General features: G+C 34.8%; 2 protein-coding genes across 4 annotated transcripts; one reads left to right on the forward strand and one right to left on the reverse strand.

Moving 5' to 3' along the window:
* Positions 1-7,741: 7,741 nt before the first annotated feature.
* LOC120077374 (protein ABA DEFICIENT 4, chloroplastic) lies at positions 7,742-12,362 on the forward strand. Its single transcript, XM_039031262.1, has 6 exons — positions 7,742-8,185; positions 9,548-9,758; positions 11,138-11,238; positions 11,509-11,637; positions 11,750-11,838; positions 11,985-12,362. Exons 1-6 carry the CDS (start codon positions 8,126-8,128, stop codon positions 12,130-12,132), a joined length of 738 nt encoding a protein of 245 aa, XP_038887190.1. The 5' UTR covers positions 7,742-8,125; the 3' UTR covers positions 12,133-12,362.
* Positions 12,363-12,560: 198 nt separating this feature from the next.
* LOC120077363 (zinc transporter 5) lies at positions 12,561-18,198 on the reverse strand. 3 transcript variants are annotated; one of them, XM_039031250.1, is made up of 11 exons: positions 17,999-18,198; positions 17,174-17,366; positions 16,997-17,082; positions 15,875-15,959; positions 15,050-15,128; positions 14,716-14,846; positions 14,535-14,621; positions 14,347-14,459; positions 13,543-13,673; positions 13,258-13,371; positions 12,561-12,880 (listed from the first exon to the last, which is right to left on the reverse strand). In XM_039031250.1, exons 1-10 carry the CDS (start codon positions 18,049-18,051, stop codon positions 13,259-13,261), a joined length of 1,071 nt encoding a protein of 356 aa, XP_038887178.1. In that variant the 5' UTR covers positions 18,052-18,198; the 3' UTR covers positions 12,561-12,880; position 13,258. The 3 variants fall into 3 exon arrangements, with proteins under 3 accessions (XP_038887178.1, XP_038887180.1, XP_038887183.1); XM_039031252.1 differs by having other exon boundaries at positions 12,561-12,924; XM_039031255.1 differs by having other exon boundaries at positions 16,997-17,078; positions 17,999-18,151.
* Between the last annotated feature and the right edge of the window lie 370 nt (positions 18,199-18,568).

The raw sequence follows: 18,568 nt of genomic DNA on the forward strand, positions 1-18,568 counted from the left end.
CAAATACTCCTTCACTAAAGTAAGACATTTTTAACTAAATACTATATCCAGAATAACTCTTATTCCTATAGTCATTTAGTTACCGTTTTCGGTTAAGAACTTACTAACACTTAGTAATTTTGTAAGTATTACCTTCTATTTTCAGACTTCAGAGGTTGGCCCCAACGATATTACCAAATTGGAGAGTCAAGGTTGGGAATTAACTAAGAAATCCTATCCATTTCTAGAGTTTGAGTTGTTCCGAATCTCATGTTAGTGTATGTCGCATAAAGTCGACAAGCAGACGCAACATAGAAATCTCAAGGTCTAAACTAATGGGAGAGACCGTAGGACACATTGACACATATCCTTCACTTACTTACTATGAATTACTTCTCCTATATATATATATATTAATTCAATAATTAATATAATATATAATTTTATTAATTTTAAATAAAATTAATTCTTAACGATTAATTAAACTATTTTATTAATCAAAATTAATTTAATATCAAATAATAAATTAATTAAACACCAATTCCAAAAACATAAATTTTTATTTATGAATTTAATATTTAAATTGAATTTAAATATTATCCAATTCTCCAATTTCATTTAATACGATAAACGTGTAATTATATCATATATATTTACTAATTTTCTTAATTCATATTTGAACACTTCAAATTTACTTATCGTGCTATTCTAAGGTTTAATCCGTTTGTGAGCTAGTAAGGGGACCTAATGGACCTGGGGTCCAATGATCCAAGATTAATTGGCTAAACTCTTTAAACCAAATTAATCAACATTCGTTAACTACCAACCACTAAAGCCTAGTAGTTTGTGGATACCAAACACACTTTCTAACAAATTCACTAATGGCTGCACTCCCCTCACTGTAGATATATTTCTGTCCACTTGATTTAACCGTTAGCAGTAAGTCGACTCTTCACAGGTTGTTCGTAATAACGGTTGGGTCAAATGTTGTTCTACCCCTGAGATTACATCTTGCTCCTTAAGTCCCATTGATCCTCTATTGAACAATTGGTTTATGATCCAATCACCAAACTGAGTCCCTCTCGAGCCAATGAGAGGGTGAAACCCCTTGTTCATGACTTGGAATCAGTATTTAAGAGAACAACCTTTCTACTATCCCTAAAAGCGGGTAGGAGTGAGTTCCATCTTGCACCTTATGTCCTCAGCTATCTATTCAATCTTACCCTTGAAATGGGAGGCTTATTGAGCCGGTAATGTTGAGCCAACTCTTACCTATGCAAATTTAAGGATCATCTCGAATAAACAGGAGTTCATAGTTAGCTAAGGATTAAGGTCGAGTTACCCAAGTCATTGCTTTGAAATAGTTAGTCTTAAACAGTAAACAACGTTATAAAGTAAGAGTGACTGTTTCTTGGTCCGGTCTTACACAAACTCATTGCATAGGCGTCCTCACTTGCATGTCTCCACATGAACAATTTAAGATCACATTGTTTATATTAAATACAAAGTGGGTAGCATCCATTAGTGTTACTAGAATAAGGTACCCAACCTTATTCATATACTGTAGACCGTTTTGACTATTTACTAAAACTTGATCCACTCTTATGTCTCCACATAAAGTCCAAGTACAGATCTTAGTTTATTTGAATTTAGGCTTTATAAGTGCAATTTACATGTACAATAACATATTTATTGATAAACCTCAATTATATCTTTATTGCAAATAGAATATGTCTAATGTTACAAATTGCAAGTTTTATGACATACAACCCAACAGTTATCCGATTACTCTGATGCCGATTGGGCTTGTGATCCTACTGGTAGGCGCTCTATCATGAGTTACTATTTCTACCTAGGTGGCTCTCTCATTTCTTAGTGGAGTAAGAAATAGAGCGTTGTCTCTCGTTCTAATATTGAATTTGTCTCTCGTTCTAATATTGAATTTGAATATCACACTTGGCTGATGCTACTTCATAATTACTGTGGCTCCACTAGCTTCTTGCTGATATGGGAGTCCCTCAACAGTCTGCAACTTTTCTTCGTTGTGACAGTTGTAGTGCCATTCAGATTGCTCACAGTAATATCTTTCAGAACATACCAAACATATTGAAAATGACTATCACTTTGTCCACCATCATCTCCTAAGTAAAACTCTCATTTTACGATCTATTTCCACTACCGACCAACCAGTTGATATTTTCATCAAAGCTTTTTCATCCGGACGCTTCCACCAGTTGTTTAACAAACTCAAGTTGGTTTCTACTCTGCCACCTAGAGTTTGAGGGAGGGTGTGAACATATATTGTCGTAAATTAGGTAATTTAGAGAGATTTAGGTCCTATATTTAGTCTTACTTCATTGTATTTAATCCCCTATACTCTACTGTACAAAATATACTTTTGATTAATAAATCATTCAAATGTTAATAAAAGTGATGCCCACTAAGAGAGCATCCATTGCAATGAAAATGAAAATTTGCAGACACACGATGAAAACAACATATGTTAATTCAAAATTTAGTTAACAAATTTACAATAAAAATCCTTCGAAAAGCTACACTTTTTTTTTTCTTTCCCTTCTCAAAATTAGTGTTCTTGTTTTAGGTTAGTACTAAATCTTCACCTTACACAAACTTGAAATTTCGTACAAATTCCATCTTTGCACCCCTAGAATTGGAGAAAGAATGAGAAGATTTGAATGAAGTGTGGTCGGCCGTTCTTGTTTAATCCGCCACCTTTTGATGGCAACATGCTTTACCTTGGCAGAATCGGTGGCGATACTTGTTTACGAGGTCGATTTTCTCCTTCAATGGTTTTTATATTCAAATTACAGTGAATACTGATTCATAGATATAAAGTTTTTAAAATGATTTTAATCAACTTCTAAACTTCTTTTGTTTTTAGGAAAAAAAAAGTTTTTTTATCCATGGATTTTCTAGTTTCTCAAAAGAGCAAATCACCTAGTTTCATTTATACAAAAAAGATAATTTTTTAGAAGAAAAAGTTGTCGCATGGCAATTTTTTATTGAATAACTACATGGATGGCAAAAAAAATCGATGCAGTCTAGCACATCTAAGTTTTTTACTTTTAGAAATAGGTTTAAAAAAGATAATTGTTTCAAATGACAAAACTACGAAATATATTCAAACATAGTAAAATGTCACTGTCTATTAGTGATAGACAATGGTAGATACTGATAGACATCAATCAATAGCTCTCTATTAGTGTTTTTCACGGATAGACAATGATGTTTGTTATATTTATAAATAAATTGACTTATTTTCTTATATTTGAAAATAACTATTTAAAAAAATTATCTAACTATTGTGAATTTGAGGAGCACAACAGAGACACAAATTTACAAAAATTAGTGGAATTCTCACCAATGTGTGTGATTTTAAAATCCACCAAATGCTACTATTTATAGGTAAAGTGACAAGTAGGATGTGGACTTACATGGACACCAAACATGAATAATTATAAGGCACATGGACAACATGAAGGGTGACACATGGCTTTGGGACACTAAGCAATTGACATCTATTTATTATTATAATATTCATAATACTTCCTCTTCGATGCTTATATATATATATATATATATGAAATATGCCTCGCTAAAACCTTACTAGGAAAAACCCAATGGGAAAAAACCCTAGTGAAGAAAAAAGAGTACATATTTCATATAATACATACTCCTAAATGAATACAATATATTTACTCACCCTCACGAAAACATCACTTAAGATCTCTGAGTTGCCGCATTCCAATGTTGTGCACCAATTTTTCAAAAGTTACGGTTGGTAATACCTTGGTAAATAAGTCTGCCAGGTTATCCTTCGAACAAATTTGTTGTACAGTAATGTCGCCATTTTCTTCAAGATCATGAGTGTAGAAAAGCTTTAGTGAAATATGCTTTGTTCTATCTCCTTTAATATATCCTCCTTTGATTTGGGCTATGCAAGCTGTGTTGTCTTCGTATAATATTGTTGGAAGATTTTTATTAGAAGACAAGCCACACGTTTCATGAATGTGCTGAGTCATTGACCTTAGCCATATACATTCTCGACTAGTTTCTTGAATTGCAAGAATTTCAATATGATTTGAGGAAGTGACCATTATAATATGTTTCACCGATCGCCATGATATAGCAGTTCCTCCACATGTGAACAAATAACATGTTTGCGATCTAGCTTTGTGTGGATCAGATAAATATCCAAAATCTGCATAACCAACTGAAGGAACTTTAAACTTAGAGAACCAATGGGCGGAAGCAGATCGTTCCAAATTCCATTGTGAAAGAACAAGAAATTTACAATCTAATAGAACAGTTATGCATCAAATCTAAATTACAGCATGCTTCAAAAGGAAAATACAAGAGATCGAGTAGACGATACCTTTGAGGAATCTTTTCTTCACATATCCCTCGATCAAACTCAGCAATGCATCCAATAGCACGAATGCAACACGCCTATGGAAACTTTTTGATCAGCAACGAGTGAAACTTGATCCTCGACCCTCGAATAGAAACTCGACACTACCATGAGGCTACCTTGGTATTCTCGGTATGAGAATCTAGGAGGTGTGGGCTCTATATGAATTTGGAAGAGGGAAAGAGGAACTATACGATCTGGTAGACGATCAAGTAAGTGGAAGGAAGAAATCTACCGTATAGACTTGGGTACTTGATCGTTTAGCAAACGAGTCACTATCGTATAGGTAAACTCGATCGATCGTTTACTCTCTCACCAAGCTATCGTATAACTTGATTCTTCTTGCGCATGTAATGTGTTTGTTATGACAAAATGAAAACAATTTTCACTTTATCCCACCAGTTGCCATAAACTGTCCACAACCAACCACTAAGTCGGTTATTGGAGAAAACTGAAATCAATTATCTTATAATTAATTTTATTATAAATAAATATAATAACTAATTTATCATATTATATTTATAACTTATAGTTTTAATGTCACATCATATATAATATATAAACCATAGTTTTTTTTTCTCCTTTATGACATTTAATATAAATCATATTTATATTAATTCTTTCAATAAAATAATATATCAAATACATTAAATAAATTATATCACATATAATTGAATCAATTTAATTACATCATATATAATTAAATTCCCTCTTGTTAATTTGAACACTTCAAACTAACCCAAAAACGAATTCCCAACATGAATCCATTGAACTACCAAGGAGACCTTATGGACCTGTAGCTTGAAGCTCTAACGGTACATGAATAACTGACTAAACTCTTTAATCACGATATCCACCATTCGTTAACTGCTGAGCACTATACTAAAGACCGACATCTGCACTCTTCACACTATAGATATATTTTTGTGTCTATTGGATATAATCAATCAGCAATACGATGACCCTTCACAAATTGCTCATAAATACAGCTGGGTCAATTTACCATTTTGTCCCTGTAGTTACATCGAATTTCTTAAGTACCACTGATTCCTCTAATGAACAATACGACATTGTCCCACTATGAGTAAACCCTTCTCGGGCCAAGAGAAGGTGTGGTGCCACATTGTTCAAGCCCCGAAACCAGCCTTTAAGGGAGCAATTTATCTACTTATCCCTACTTCGGGGAAGGAGTGAATTCCGTCTTGTGTAGCTGAGTTCCCAGCTCCCCAATCAGACGAATCCCCAAAGTGGTAGGTTTGCGATCATGCTATATACATACAATAATAAGTCATCTCTCAATGTAAATGTTATGGCTTCTAGTTTTAGAACGCAAGCGATGTATGCTATGGTGTCTATAGGACGTACGTTTAAGTCTCTATTCTTGTCTATGCGATGACGAATGACACACACATACACAAGGCAACCGCATACTATCATGACCTATTTCTAGGCTACTTGCGATGCACGTTGGCAAACAGAGTTTATCTTTAAGTCTCTATCTCTTGCTTATGTAGATCTAATCTTGCTCTCTCGAGTCTAGATTCTAACCTAGCTCTCTCAAGTCTTAGGTTCTTTCTTTAGACTCTCTCTCGAGTAGCTCTAAAGGGTGATGGACGCAACATAAGACAATATGATCGCATGCAATAGAGATCCTAGGTCATGTTAGCTAAGTGCTTTTCAACCCATTCGACAAATTTAGCTACTCATGCGTGTTTTACAGAGAGTGAACAGATATAGATAAGCAAGTTCCATTCTATAGATATATAATCAAAGTACAGAATGACAATACGGAATAAGAATAAAGAGCCTGGCAACATTTTCTTGCTTCCCAAGGCTTTTACACTGTTCTTCTCTACTCTGCTCAAAAGATATTCTTGCTCTCGTAAGAGTCGGCCCTTTCTCTGCTTTCCACGCTCCCTGAGTTCTCTCTCGAGCTGACCAGGACAATCTTCCAGCGTCTTTTCCCTTCTCTCGCTTCCGCCTTCTAAGTATAAAATAAGAACTAAGAATAAGGTTAACTAACTAACTGGTCGAATTGGTTGAACTCCTTCACTGAAGGTGGCCTTCGGTATTTATAGAGTTTCGGGGTGAAAGGCTTCTTCTCTCTTATGATTGCACTGATGGGATGGCATTAATTCTCTGTCTGATGCGCCGAATATTTGTCACCGAAAAGTTGAGTGTACTTGCTACAGTAGGTCGTTAACGACTTGTCAACTTAATTCGAAATCGACCGTCATCAGCTTTCTGTCCCATCGTGATTTATTACGCTTTTCACCTAGATGCGCCGACTCTATGTAGCAACCTTCTTGAGTAGATATTTGTGAGCGCAAATGATCGCATAGCCTAGCGTCAACGCAATCTCTTAGTGCGCTTGGATGTTAATTTCTAGCATTTTCGCCTTGCGTCAACGCATTTTCTGTACAAAAATACATAAGTTAGCTGTTTTAATGCAATTGACGCATGCGATCGCAATGTTGTGAACTTAATGCTTTTGGACGCAATATTGTATATTTTTATCATCACAATCCTGCATTGTTTTATAACTTTGCACTGTAATAACGTGCATTTTTGCCCGTTATCAATTTGCCGAGAAGAAAATCTTCAACTGGTAAGTTCCTTATTCTCTTGTGTATTTATCTGAAAGCATGCCAATAATTTAGTAATGTTAATGCATATCTGTTTGTGTGAATGTAAATATGAAAATTTTGTTACAATGAATTGGAAAGATCCGCTTCCGCTTCCGCTCAGAGGTACGCTTGTACAAGAGTTCCTTCACTGATACCATGATGAAAAAAAGAGAAGAGAAAAACACAATGTTTCACGTGGAAAACCTTAGAACATGGAGAAAAAACCATGATAAAGCGCTCTTTTTATTATTCTTTTGTATGTATCATACAAGAACAGGGCACAAATATAAATAGAGATGTAGGAAACCCTAATACAGACTAGGGCAAGATAAAATTACTAAGACGCCCTTAGGGTTCAAAGGTGAAGGCCCTTTTTATTTTCAACACATAGTAATAAATTTAAGTCAATACTTCTGTGCATTCCATCATACATCCATCTTCATTCATTTGATATTCATCACATACATAAACAATAAATTAAAATATAATTTTTTAAAGAAAGTAAAATGTTTGCCATGTGATAAATTAAATGGGACGTTTTGATGGAAGACCTAAACATCTCTTCATAGAAATCTAGCCATATTTCCCTAAAGAGGTATAGAAATTAATCTAATTTAGAGGTAAGGAAAAGTAGGTAGAAGAAAACAAAAGAAAATAGGGAAATTGAGAGAATCATAGGTCATAACTTTGTTGCGTGGAAGGAGAGTATACTATAGTATAGTTGAGCACTGACATCGATGACCCTGAAAATGGTACTGAGGAAACAGAAGAAGAAATTAAGAAATGGGTTTTATCTTCACAAACCAACAAAAAAGTGAGCAGTGGAGAAGTAGTGGAAGAAAGGACAGCAATGGAGAGGAGATAGATAAGCATTAACCCTCACTTCTTCAATTCTTCCCTACTTCTACTTGTCTCTTTTGCAATTTCTAAGTGGGAGTGGAAACTTGTACACTTCCTTTTTCCCTCTAAATTTTCTGTCCCCCCCTTTTTTCCATTTTCCCCCTTTTAACTTGCTAACTTTCTGGGGTCTCATGAAGACGCCATTATCGTTCTTCTCCATCTTGCATTTCTCCTCTCTTCTCTCCAAATGGGTTTCTCTCTTTCTTCTTCTTCTTCTTGCTTTCCCACTTCCTCTCTTTCAATTAAGGTGCGTTTTCTTGATGCTTCTTGTTTTGTTCTTCTCCTTTTCTTTTGGGGTTGTTTTATGTCTGTCACTACTTTGATTGATTTGAAATCATTTCATTGTTTTGTTGTTCAATCTTGTTTCTCTCAGATCTGTGGAGGGTTTCTTCCCATCTTAGTCTTAATCTATACTGAGTTATGATATTGAACAGAGTGCGGTGTTTTGCTTCCCATTTGAGATTTTAAATGAATCATGGGAGATGGATTTGTGTAAACATAGAGCGAGCTTGATTTTCGCGTTTTTATTTAGCCCTTTCCTTTTTGCTTGTTTAGTTGGAAGCTTTCTTTCTTGCAGACCCTTGCTTTGATGAGTTAGGAATTCACTGCTTATAACCTTTACTGAGTTAAATACCAAAAAGAAGTGAGAAAAATACTCTTGGATTGGATTAGCTCAAAGTGTTGTGTTACTTGGTTTTGGTCCAGATTCGAGTTTTCTGTTTCACACCTACGTTAAACTACAAATTTAGTCTCGAACTTTGAGTATTGCGTATCATGGATTTTGAAAACTTTTGCTTACATTCTTGAACTCTTGGTTCTATTTTTATTTAGTCCTTGTGAATATTACCATTCAAATGTTCCGTGACATGTTTATTGAATAAATTTTAACTGAGTTGATATGATATGATAGACTGCTAGATTGGTTAATAGATATTAACCATTAATGTTGCGTAAGTGGTGGTTAGCTAATTGAAATTATAATCCAAAATTTAGTGATGTATTGAAACAATTAAAGTTGAGGGATTAAATTTTATGATTTAACCCTTTCCCTATCATTTTCGAAAACAAAAATCACGAGTAATAGAGTTGATTAACTTCACAGAACACATAGAAAGTTTACAATGATTTTTAATCTATATTGATTTTCTGGCATGACCATGGTTTAATTATATATTGATGATTATGGTGCTTCTGTTGATGCTTATGTTCACTTTCAACCCACACAATGTTTAAATTTTCTGGTAAGTTATAGCTTTTTGTTGGCTCTTTCCTCAAACTTCATCAAATTGTGACTATTAAACTTGGATGGTCTCTGTCACTTGCTGTATGTGAAAATTCAAACTAAGTTAAAATCCAAACTAAGTATTGCATTTTCTTCTCTAAAAGGTGACTCGTGACTGTTTGTGACAAGCTTATTGTTTACTCATCGGTGACTTAAATTGCATATGGAATATTTCTTTGACCCTAAAATTCTTTAATTTTTCTGCATGCTTGGAGATTTGTAGCTTAGTTTCCTCACATACACATACACATACACATTTGATTCCATTTTCAACTTTTGGAGTTTCCTCCCCATGAAAGTTTATTTGCTGTTGAAAACTTGGGGCAGATTACAAAGCCCTATTGTGATGTCAGACTTAGCCATAGATCCTTTATCACTACAAGAAGTCATAAGCCCAATCTTTTAGGCCAACCAGTTCATGGCTTGACTACAGATGCATCGAAAAACTGGAGTTTTATTACAGGGTCAAGAATTGCTACTAAACCGAAACTTGCAAGACTAGATTTGTCCAAGAACATTCGTGGAGTACATGCCTCATGTAAGTCATCACTTTACCTTTTGAGCTTCTAAAATTACTGAATGCTTTCGAAATTGAGATAATCATCTCAAGTGAATGGTTGATACTACTGACATTTTGTTTTATAAATCTCCTCGACAGTATGACACCTGTACAATTTAAGGCCTAGGATCCACTCTTGAGTTGAAGTCCACACTCAATATCATGACAAAGATTGTTTGTGTTGATTATTGCTTCTTGCAAGAACATGATAAAAGCATCCTTCAAACAGACCTACAGATTCTCTCTTCCTCTCATCATCTTGTGATCTTCTCACCCTCCTTAGGATGTTTTTGTAGATTCCGATAATTTCATGGTATAACAGGATAAGACTGAATTTGGAGATCTTGAACATCCTAGAGTTTCTGGTCTCCTCAGGGGAGGAGTTTTGATGGATAGAGTGGCAAGCTGACTACTTCTTACTCACTTTTCGGGAGAGAGATGGGGGGAAGCTGGGTGTGGCCATCCAAGATTATGGCTGCATTGAGGCTTGTTATCTCAAGATGTACTGCAACCAAACCTCATATCACCCTTTTGGCATTATTTTAAGAATATTGTGGTTCTTGAAGTGTCTTTGTGTCTAAAGAATGCTCTTTCACTCAAGCTGCTTTTAGTACCCGGCAACAAAAGGAAGAAAGGAGAGATGTTTTGTTCTTAACATCTGATGTTACATACACACACATCAGATTTGGGATGTGATATGATTTCGAATGAGGAATTGGATATGGACAGCTCCAAAAAGATCTAATATGGATTGTATATGGATGGTAGTTAGAGTTGACAACTCTTTTAGGGTTCCCTCATCAGGAAACTTCAACCATTTGCAAACACCTCATAGCATTTTAGGGTCTTCGAGTTTATCATTTCTACATGATTTCTCTCATGTACTCGTAGGATTCTTCTTTGATACATGATACATCTACTCTATAATTAGGTGGAAGTTGCTGATAATGCACCATATATAACTAACCTAAAAGAGCTAAATAATTTGTGTATTAAATTAAAGATCAAGAGGAATTTCCTTTCTTCCATGATCAATTATTAGCACGTTTGAAGGAGGGAGAAAAGATAAAACAAACTTATTTATAGGGACCAAGGGAACAAAGTGACTAAGTAGTAGAGTCAGTGAAAACCACTTTTTTCCAATATTGAAAGCTAAAAATATGATCTAACCTTGATATTATCCCAATTCTTTGTCCTTATTTTGAAATGTATTTGGGAGGGAAACCTGAGAGTGTTTTATTGTAAAGGAACAAAGTATTTCTAAGTATAAATTTCCCCCAAAATAACTGGAAACTTATTTCTAATTACATTTGGCATTGTTACATTATATCTGAATGATTATATGTTTTCATTTACAGGGTTGGCAAACGCTCAAGTTGCTAGCAATGCTTTTACTTTAGGTACAATAGCTGTTCTCCCCTTTTATGGCCTCATGGTTCTGGCCCCTAAATCAGAATTGGTATGCTAAATTTGATAAATGTATATTTATTTTTGTCCATCAGTTTTTCCATTTGCACTGGGCTTTTGAATTGTAGATTTTGCTACATTCCAAAGCACCTTCACAGTAACCATTCTGACTTCTTGTTTCAAAATATGCTTCTATCTTTCTAGTAATTGAAAATGAGATATCACAACCATGAATTGTATTTTCTTCTTCCTATTCTCATGCTTTTTATTGTTACTATTCTTTTCGTCATAATTTTTTTCCTTTATGCCAATATTTCTGCAGACTAAGAGATCTATGCAAAGTAACATACCATATGTAGTGCTTGGGCTTCTATATGCATATCTTCTTTACCTTTCTTGGACACCAGAAACTATGCAGCTTATTTTTGCGAGCAAGTATTGGCTGCCAGAGGTGAGTACTTGGTCATTTGAGAAATTTCGACCATATTGTATTTGTCTCTTTTCCTCTCGGCCCGAGTCCATATATTTTTCAACTCATTGTCCATGGCACTTTAAATGTTCAGCTACCTGGTATATTAAAGATGTTCTCTAGCGAAATGACACTTGCTTCTGCTTGGATTCACCTACTGGTTGTTGACCTCTTTGCTGCAAGGTTTCTCTCCCGCTTTTCATTAGTTGAATCATTTACTTAACCAATGCAATTAGTTTCAACATATTAATTTATTCAAAATTAAAACTTCGTAAAACTGAGCTTAGAAATTTTAAATCCTTCAACAGAGCCTTCTCTCAATTTTGCAGGCAGGTTTTCCATGACGGAGTTGAAAATCAAATCGAGACCCGACATTCTGTCTCTCTTTGCCTTTTCTTTTGCCCTATAGGAGTCCTCATTCATGTTATCACCAAAGCACTAACAAATAGAGATGGTCCTGCAAAACATGGAACGTAACAAGGCAGAATACATCTCAACTAATGCTTCACCCATCCCCAGAATTTGTTATTTAAGCGATCTGCCGAAATCCTCCTTTTTAATTTATTCATAAAATTGCAATTCCAGGCCGGCAAATGTCATCAGAGTTTGGAAGTTAATGCGAACTTTTAGCACCAAATAAACTCCCTTATTTTCCTCTCTGAGTACTGGATGGCTGGAAATCTATGTTTGTATTCAAATCATAGCATTAAAGGTTTGAAGAATTCAACCTTTACCGGAAATCTCAGTTAAAGCAGTACAGACGTAATAACCTCTTGGCAAGTTACAACTGTTTATGAAACTAAAAAAGAATTTCGATATCACATTAATCTTTCACCAAGCTGCTAGCTACCAATGTACTAGGATGGTTATAAATATCAAGAACGGAATCTAGAAGAGCAAAGAACTTGAAAGAAATTCCTTTGTATAAAAATTATCACTAGTCTATATATCAGTGTAGTTTGAAGTACATATTAGGGATCAAATAAAAACATAAATTCAAGGCTAAGGGTACAAGTTTCGACCTTACAAATGGTCTGCGCTACATATTTTCAGCAAAAGATTTTGAGGCTGCTTGGAATGTACAAGGCATGAGGGTGAGGAATGTGAGATCAATGCGGCTGTTTGCATGTTGCATATGAGTACAGCACACTTGGCAGCCGAAAAAGAAAGGTTCTTCCGCCTTATAACAGTTTGTAACAATGGGCCAAACCACATCTTCTGAGTACTGCAGGCACCGAATTGTTTAATGTTTGTGTTAAGATCACTAACCTAAAGGAAATGAGTAAATGGACAAAAAAAATTGTCAAATTTACATATGATGTGAAAACTGTTCACGTTTTCGGGACAAGAGTTTGTTTGGGGAAACAGTCTCAAAACATCCATTCTCGGATCCCTGATTAAGCTTGTAAGGTTCCCTCTCTAACAGTGCCAATACAAATGAGTATCAAGCATTTTACTAACATGGCCAATCTACTAAAGAGTGGTAGTGTTAAAAGATTCAATCGACACGAATATTACTTCTCACGTTACAGAGATGATGCAACAATTAACTAACTTTTAAAACATGTAAACAAAATATAGCAAAGCATGATATGAACGTACATCAAGTTGGAAGTGAGGGCATCTGATCTTGGTCGTCCAACAGACCATTTGATGTATCATGATTCCGATTAGAATCTTTCCTACTGCGGTCTAAAGAAGTTGCTTCATATATCCCTACAAACATTGTCATTTGGTATTAGACAATCCAATTGAAGAAATGAAAAGCATAGGAAGATTGAGAAGAAAAGAGATGGTTCACGTGGCTTGAACTGGGGCAAATTCCATCTGTGTCGATTATAAAAATCCGAGCAATAACAACCATAATAGATGAAAACTTAGGCATACCAAATCCCAAAATTGAGCAGCAGATAACAAAGCCGACTAGAGAAAAATCCATCTTGTATACAATCTCCAGAAGAATGATGCTTCCACCAGCTACCATCAAATGTCTTGGAGACGAAAAAACCATGTGCAATCTACAAATAAATAAGAGTAATGTCATTTTCAGAGTCTTCAAATGAACGAAACTGATGAATGATCAATGTAATGTAGAAATACATGTAACACCTTCTCCCATAACACAAAATATTATTTATTATATATGTACATATGTATGTAATATATATATATATATATATATATATATATGTATGTATATATATATATGTATGTATATATATATATGTATGTATGTATATATATATATATATGTATGTATATATATATATGTATGTATGTATGTATATATATATATGTATGTATGTATGTATATATATATATGTATGTATGTATGTATATATATATATGTATGTATGTATGTATATATATATATGTATGTATGTATGTGTAATGGAAAAAAATTACGTGGGGTTCAATCTTCATTCCAAATGTAAAAGGCTTGACTTAGAAAGATCGTAGACACAACCACCAGTTCACCCACTCATCTTACAACAACCCATGCTCAATTAGTATGTAGATAATTTCTTGTTTGTACTTTGAAGGTCATATAATCCTTGGCTTATGGGAATGAAATATGCAATTGTTAGGTGTTCACCATGTCTAGGACAGAAAGCAAGAAGGGGGCATGGGGGACAAATACTGAACATTTTCATAATTGGAATCTCCATGACTTCTGATTTATATGATTACCTTTCTTCAGCAATGCTATCAACGTAGAATATAAGAATAACGCCAAATATAATAGTGCTTAAAAACGCCCAAGTGGAGAAAGGAAGCTTCCTACCGTTATCAGAAGTTGATCCCTGAAATTATGACAATGAAGAAAAATCAAACACTATTTGAAATTAGTGTATTCATGAAATATTGCTGGAACTTACAACTATCATATCCCACATGGCTATAGGAAAGAGAAAACAAGTCGCAGAAGCCATTGTTATAGCATGAAGTCGTCTTTTAAGTTGATTCTGAAGCACATGATAAAAGTAATCTTACATCAAAATGGCATTGGTAGCTTAGATATCAAAAAGAATACAAAGTAAACTGAAGATTAGACAACACCTTAAGTGAAACACGCCGAGCAATGACCCTTCGCAATGCTGACAAAATTCCAGCAAAGATGGGAATTGCCATTTCTTTCAAACCCAAAATTTGTTCTGTCTGATCCTCAGAGTCAGAGCCATGTCTCGCAGGTAGTCTCAAGTTAAAGTTTACAACATTGTTTTAAATATTGAAATGATTACGCAGAAAGATTAAAAGAAATAGGGATGATAAATAAACAATAATAACAATAACGTCAGAAAAGAAAAAGAAGACCCAAAGGTCACAACAAATAATCACAGCCCCTTACTTTCGTACATGAAAATACAGTTCCAAATTAACTTTCAAAGGATATAGAAGGGAAAATGCGTGGCCATGGCCCATCCTTGTGATAAGAAGTAGAAAGATACCAACATTGCAATGAGACCCCCAACCTGATACGATATTTGAAGGGGAGTCTGATCATTTATCTAAAACTGAAATAATCTACCTTAACACGTGAGAAACTCTCGAATTTCAAGTTTCAACTTAAACTGCAAGCCTATAATTTAGAATAAGACTTCAGAGTTCAGATAAAGCAAGACTAAGAAGTACGAACACTTTAATTTGGCTAGTGTGTCCATGTCCGACACTTGGACTCTCTGACACTTGTTGGACACGTATTAGACACTTGTAGTGCAATAAATATGTTAGACACTAGTTGTACAACGTCAAAATAGGACCAACATTTTGTTATACATGTATCAAACACTTCTTACATATACTAAGTCAACAAACTAATTTCTTAAGTATAGAAATGAATAAAATCATTGACTTTGAATTTCCTTCTTGTTTAAAAATGATATATATTTTAAAAAATGTATGTTTTAATAAACATATCTTTGTCGTGTCCATGTCCTAAATTTCTAAAAAATGATGTGTCACCGTGTTGATGTTGTGTCGTATCCGTGTCTCATATCCGTATTCACACCTCTTAGCCTACGACCTACCAACTGTAGATACATACATACCTACCTACTGTAGATACATGGATGACATAATAATAAAGAACTAACAATATCATTAGTATACTCTTATAAATAAATTAGATTAATTGAAGCCCTCACTTTTTTATGGTGCCGATAAAAGCATTAAATGAATACAAAGAAGCTCAAGAATACACATGTACATTAAACCAAACCTTTTTCCAAACAAAGCCCCTCCGACCATACAAAACAGCAGAAAGCACTCCAAGAACAGCACCAGAATACTCGGCAAGTATGGCCCTAATTAAAAAAAAAAAAAAAAAAGAAAAGAAAGATACTAAAGAAATGGACCATGAGGACAGAAGGCAAGGAAAACAAACTGACCGAGCAATAAAGCACCCATAAATATTCCCATTGCGTCCCTTTATAAATTCCTAAATCACCGTCTACATGAGCTTCAAATGACTCATGGTGCCACGTAGCCAGTAGAAGATAGAAATACAGAGTGGTTGGTTCATTTCTTTTGTATGTATTATGTTTGAAAAAAAGAAAGAAAAGAAAATGGGAGAAATCAGGCATCCTCATGATGTAAATGAAAAGAATTACAAGAAACAACTCCAAACTAAACATGAGAAAAACCTCCTTCCCTACCCAATAAACATTAGGAACTACACAGCACAATTTTTCTTTTAAGCCCTTCCACCAAATATCTGAGCAAAGAATCAATCACGTGCCTTGAAGGAAGATCCAAAGAACATCAAATTCAAATAGAATATAAACCAAAAATCTTTTTTAAACTGATCTAGAAATAAATTATTCAACAAAAAATTTAAAGATGAGTATTTAATAAGACGATTTATGTTACAGCAGTTTATTAAATAAAAAAAATAAAAAATAGCAAATGTTATGCAGTGGGTTTCCCAAAGAACAATTGTTGCCTTCAAAATATAATCCTAAAATTTTAAGGTGAACTTTTCTTGGGGGGTCAGAACTCAGAATCAGAATAGTATTAACTATCCAATCTTTCTTATTCTATTAACAATTTGTAGTTCCAGCATTTCAGAATCTAATGAGCCTAAGTTTTCTAAAACATGGCCACCTAATATAGCCGTATTCTGTAAATTGAAGCAAATTCTCGATCAATCTAAAAGATAAGGACAAGGAATATAAGAAGTTATCTTATAAACAGTATGATCATACTTATATTCATCCTGATTTAGTTGAATTTTCAGGGACGTTTTCCATGAAAAACATGAGTTTATATGGTGCACATGCATCGAAGCACAATTTGTGTATGTGCCATAAAGAAGAGCAATTAGGTACATATTATCACCTACCTCAGAGGTCCACAGGCTTTAAGACCCTTTCCCCACAAGATAAAGTACAAAGCTGTTATGCCACCATTTATCACAGAAGGAACTACCTAAAACAGCAGGTTAGATCTAATAAACAACTGATGAATTAATATGAGGAAATTGTAACATTTGATTCTTACAGCTAAATTTTCTATTCACCTGCGTATTGGAGAAGGGCTTTCCCTTCCAAGGCTTTTGCAAAGTCAAAAATATGATGGCCGCTGGGGCCAAACAACAAAATAGAAAAAGTACAACTGAAGCTCCAGTATGAGAAAAATAGCGATACATGGAATAGATTGACCATATCCGAAAGAAATTTCCAACCATGTGAATTATCTGCAATGGTGTATGTCTGCAAAGAAGGTGTCACCAGCATGAAATAGCAATCATACAATAAGAGAGGAATACAGCTTTATACTAGGGGTTCATAAACCAAACCAACCCGCTTAGCTGATCTAAGATAGCATAAAACAGCCTATTGAATCAATAAAACCATTCAGGATTATTTTGTCATAAGTTTCCACACCAATGTTTGTCAGAACTTAAGCGTGTTGAACACAGGAAGAGGAAAACAAGTATTGACCACTGTTTTTCCCCATTATCTAAATTGGAGGAATCGCATGGGGGTTAAGGCTGTGCCATAGTTTCACTCAAGCGATTTCATCTCTTCCCCAATTCATTGCAGTAACTTCCCATGAAAAAAAAGTTGTCATTAAACTTGACCTACAAGTCATGTTGTGCCGATTCCAGAATCCAGCACCGTGGAGCTGGTGAGAAGATAAAGCAAAAACTAAGGCATCCAGATTCTAACCCATTTCAGCAGAGCAGAAATTTCCCATTTCGAACGTAGCGGCAAGGGTAAGATTCAGCAAATTAAATTTCTTCTAAGTCTCCGAGTTGTCTTAAGGGAAAGCAGAGGAGTATGACTACAATATGAATAGAGAAGAGAAGCAAGATATTGGGAAAAGCAAAATAGAGAAAAACCTGAAATGAGGCGAAGATCCTCGATCCTCAGACATTGGCCTTGGTGACATCATTTTCCGAAGCTGAGCGCCGGTGAATCAGCGCCGTCGACGGCTGAAGAGGAGCAAGTGATGCGAGCGGCAAGAATTAATAAAAGATGGATTGAGAAACAATGGAGTTTAATGGTTGCATTTTGGCTCCCCAACTCCGTTCTGTGCCTCGGTCCACTGAACTTCTCTTCTTCCCCAAGTATTCCGACGATTCTCTCTCTGTCGACTTCTTGGGCCGTGTTGAAGCCCAAACGTCGACTTCTTGGGCCGCGTTTGGGCCGTGTTGAAGCCCAATGCCCAGCAATTGGTTGGTATGGTTCCGAAAGAAATTAAAGAAATTGTTTACATGGAAAATCCTAAAGGTCATATATTTAATAAATGTATTTTCATTTCAATTATTTAATTAAGGACTTTTAGCTCTATTTTTGGACCATTCTAATATTTTTCTCTATTAATTTAATATTTTCGAGATTATATTTTATTTTCTTGTAGAATGAATTTCGAAATTGACTTTCTGTTTTCCAAATATCCATTTTCGGTT

This window comes from Benincasa hispida, chromosome 1 (genome assembly GCF_009727055.1).
Source record: "Benincasa hispida cultivar B227 chromosome 1, ASM972705v1, whole genome shotgun sequence".
Taxonomy (NCBI): Eukaryota; Viridiplantae; Streptophyta; class Magnoliopsida; order Cucurbitales; family Cucurbitaceae; genus Benincasa; species Benincasa hispida.

Bases quoted from the DNA above. Each gene is read 5' to 3' on its own strand.
- LOC120077374 (XM_039031262.1), top strand. From the start codon at position 8,126: ATGGGTTTCTCTCTTTCTTCTTCTTCTTCTTGCTTTCCCACTTCCTCT. The intron at 11,239-11,508 runs GTATGCTAAATT...ATATTTCTGCAG, and splicing joins TGGCCCCTAAATCAGAATTG to ACTAAGAGATCTATGCAAAG. The intron at 11,839-11,984 runs GTTTCTCTCCCG...TCAATTTTGCAG, and splicing joins GTTGACCTCTTTGCTGCAAG to GCAGGTTTTCCATGACGGAG.
- LOC120077363 (XM_039031250.1), bottom strand. From the start codon at position 18,051: ATGATGTCACCAAGGCCAATGTCTGAGGATCGAGGATCTTCGCCTCAT. The intron at 17,367-17,998 runs GTTTTTCTCTAT...CCTTCTTTGCAG, and splicing joins GGATCTTCGCCTCATTTCAG to ACATACACCATTGCAGATAA. The intron at 14,460-14,534 runs GTAAGTTCCAGC...TCATAATTTCAG, and splicing joins CCATGTGGGATATGATAGTT to GGATCAACTTCTGATAACGG.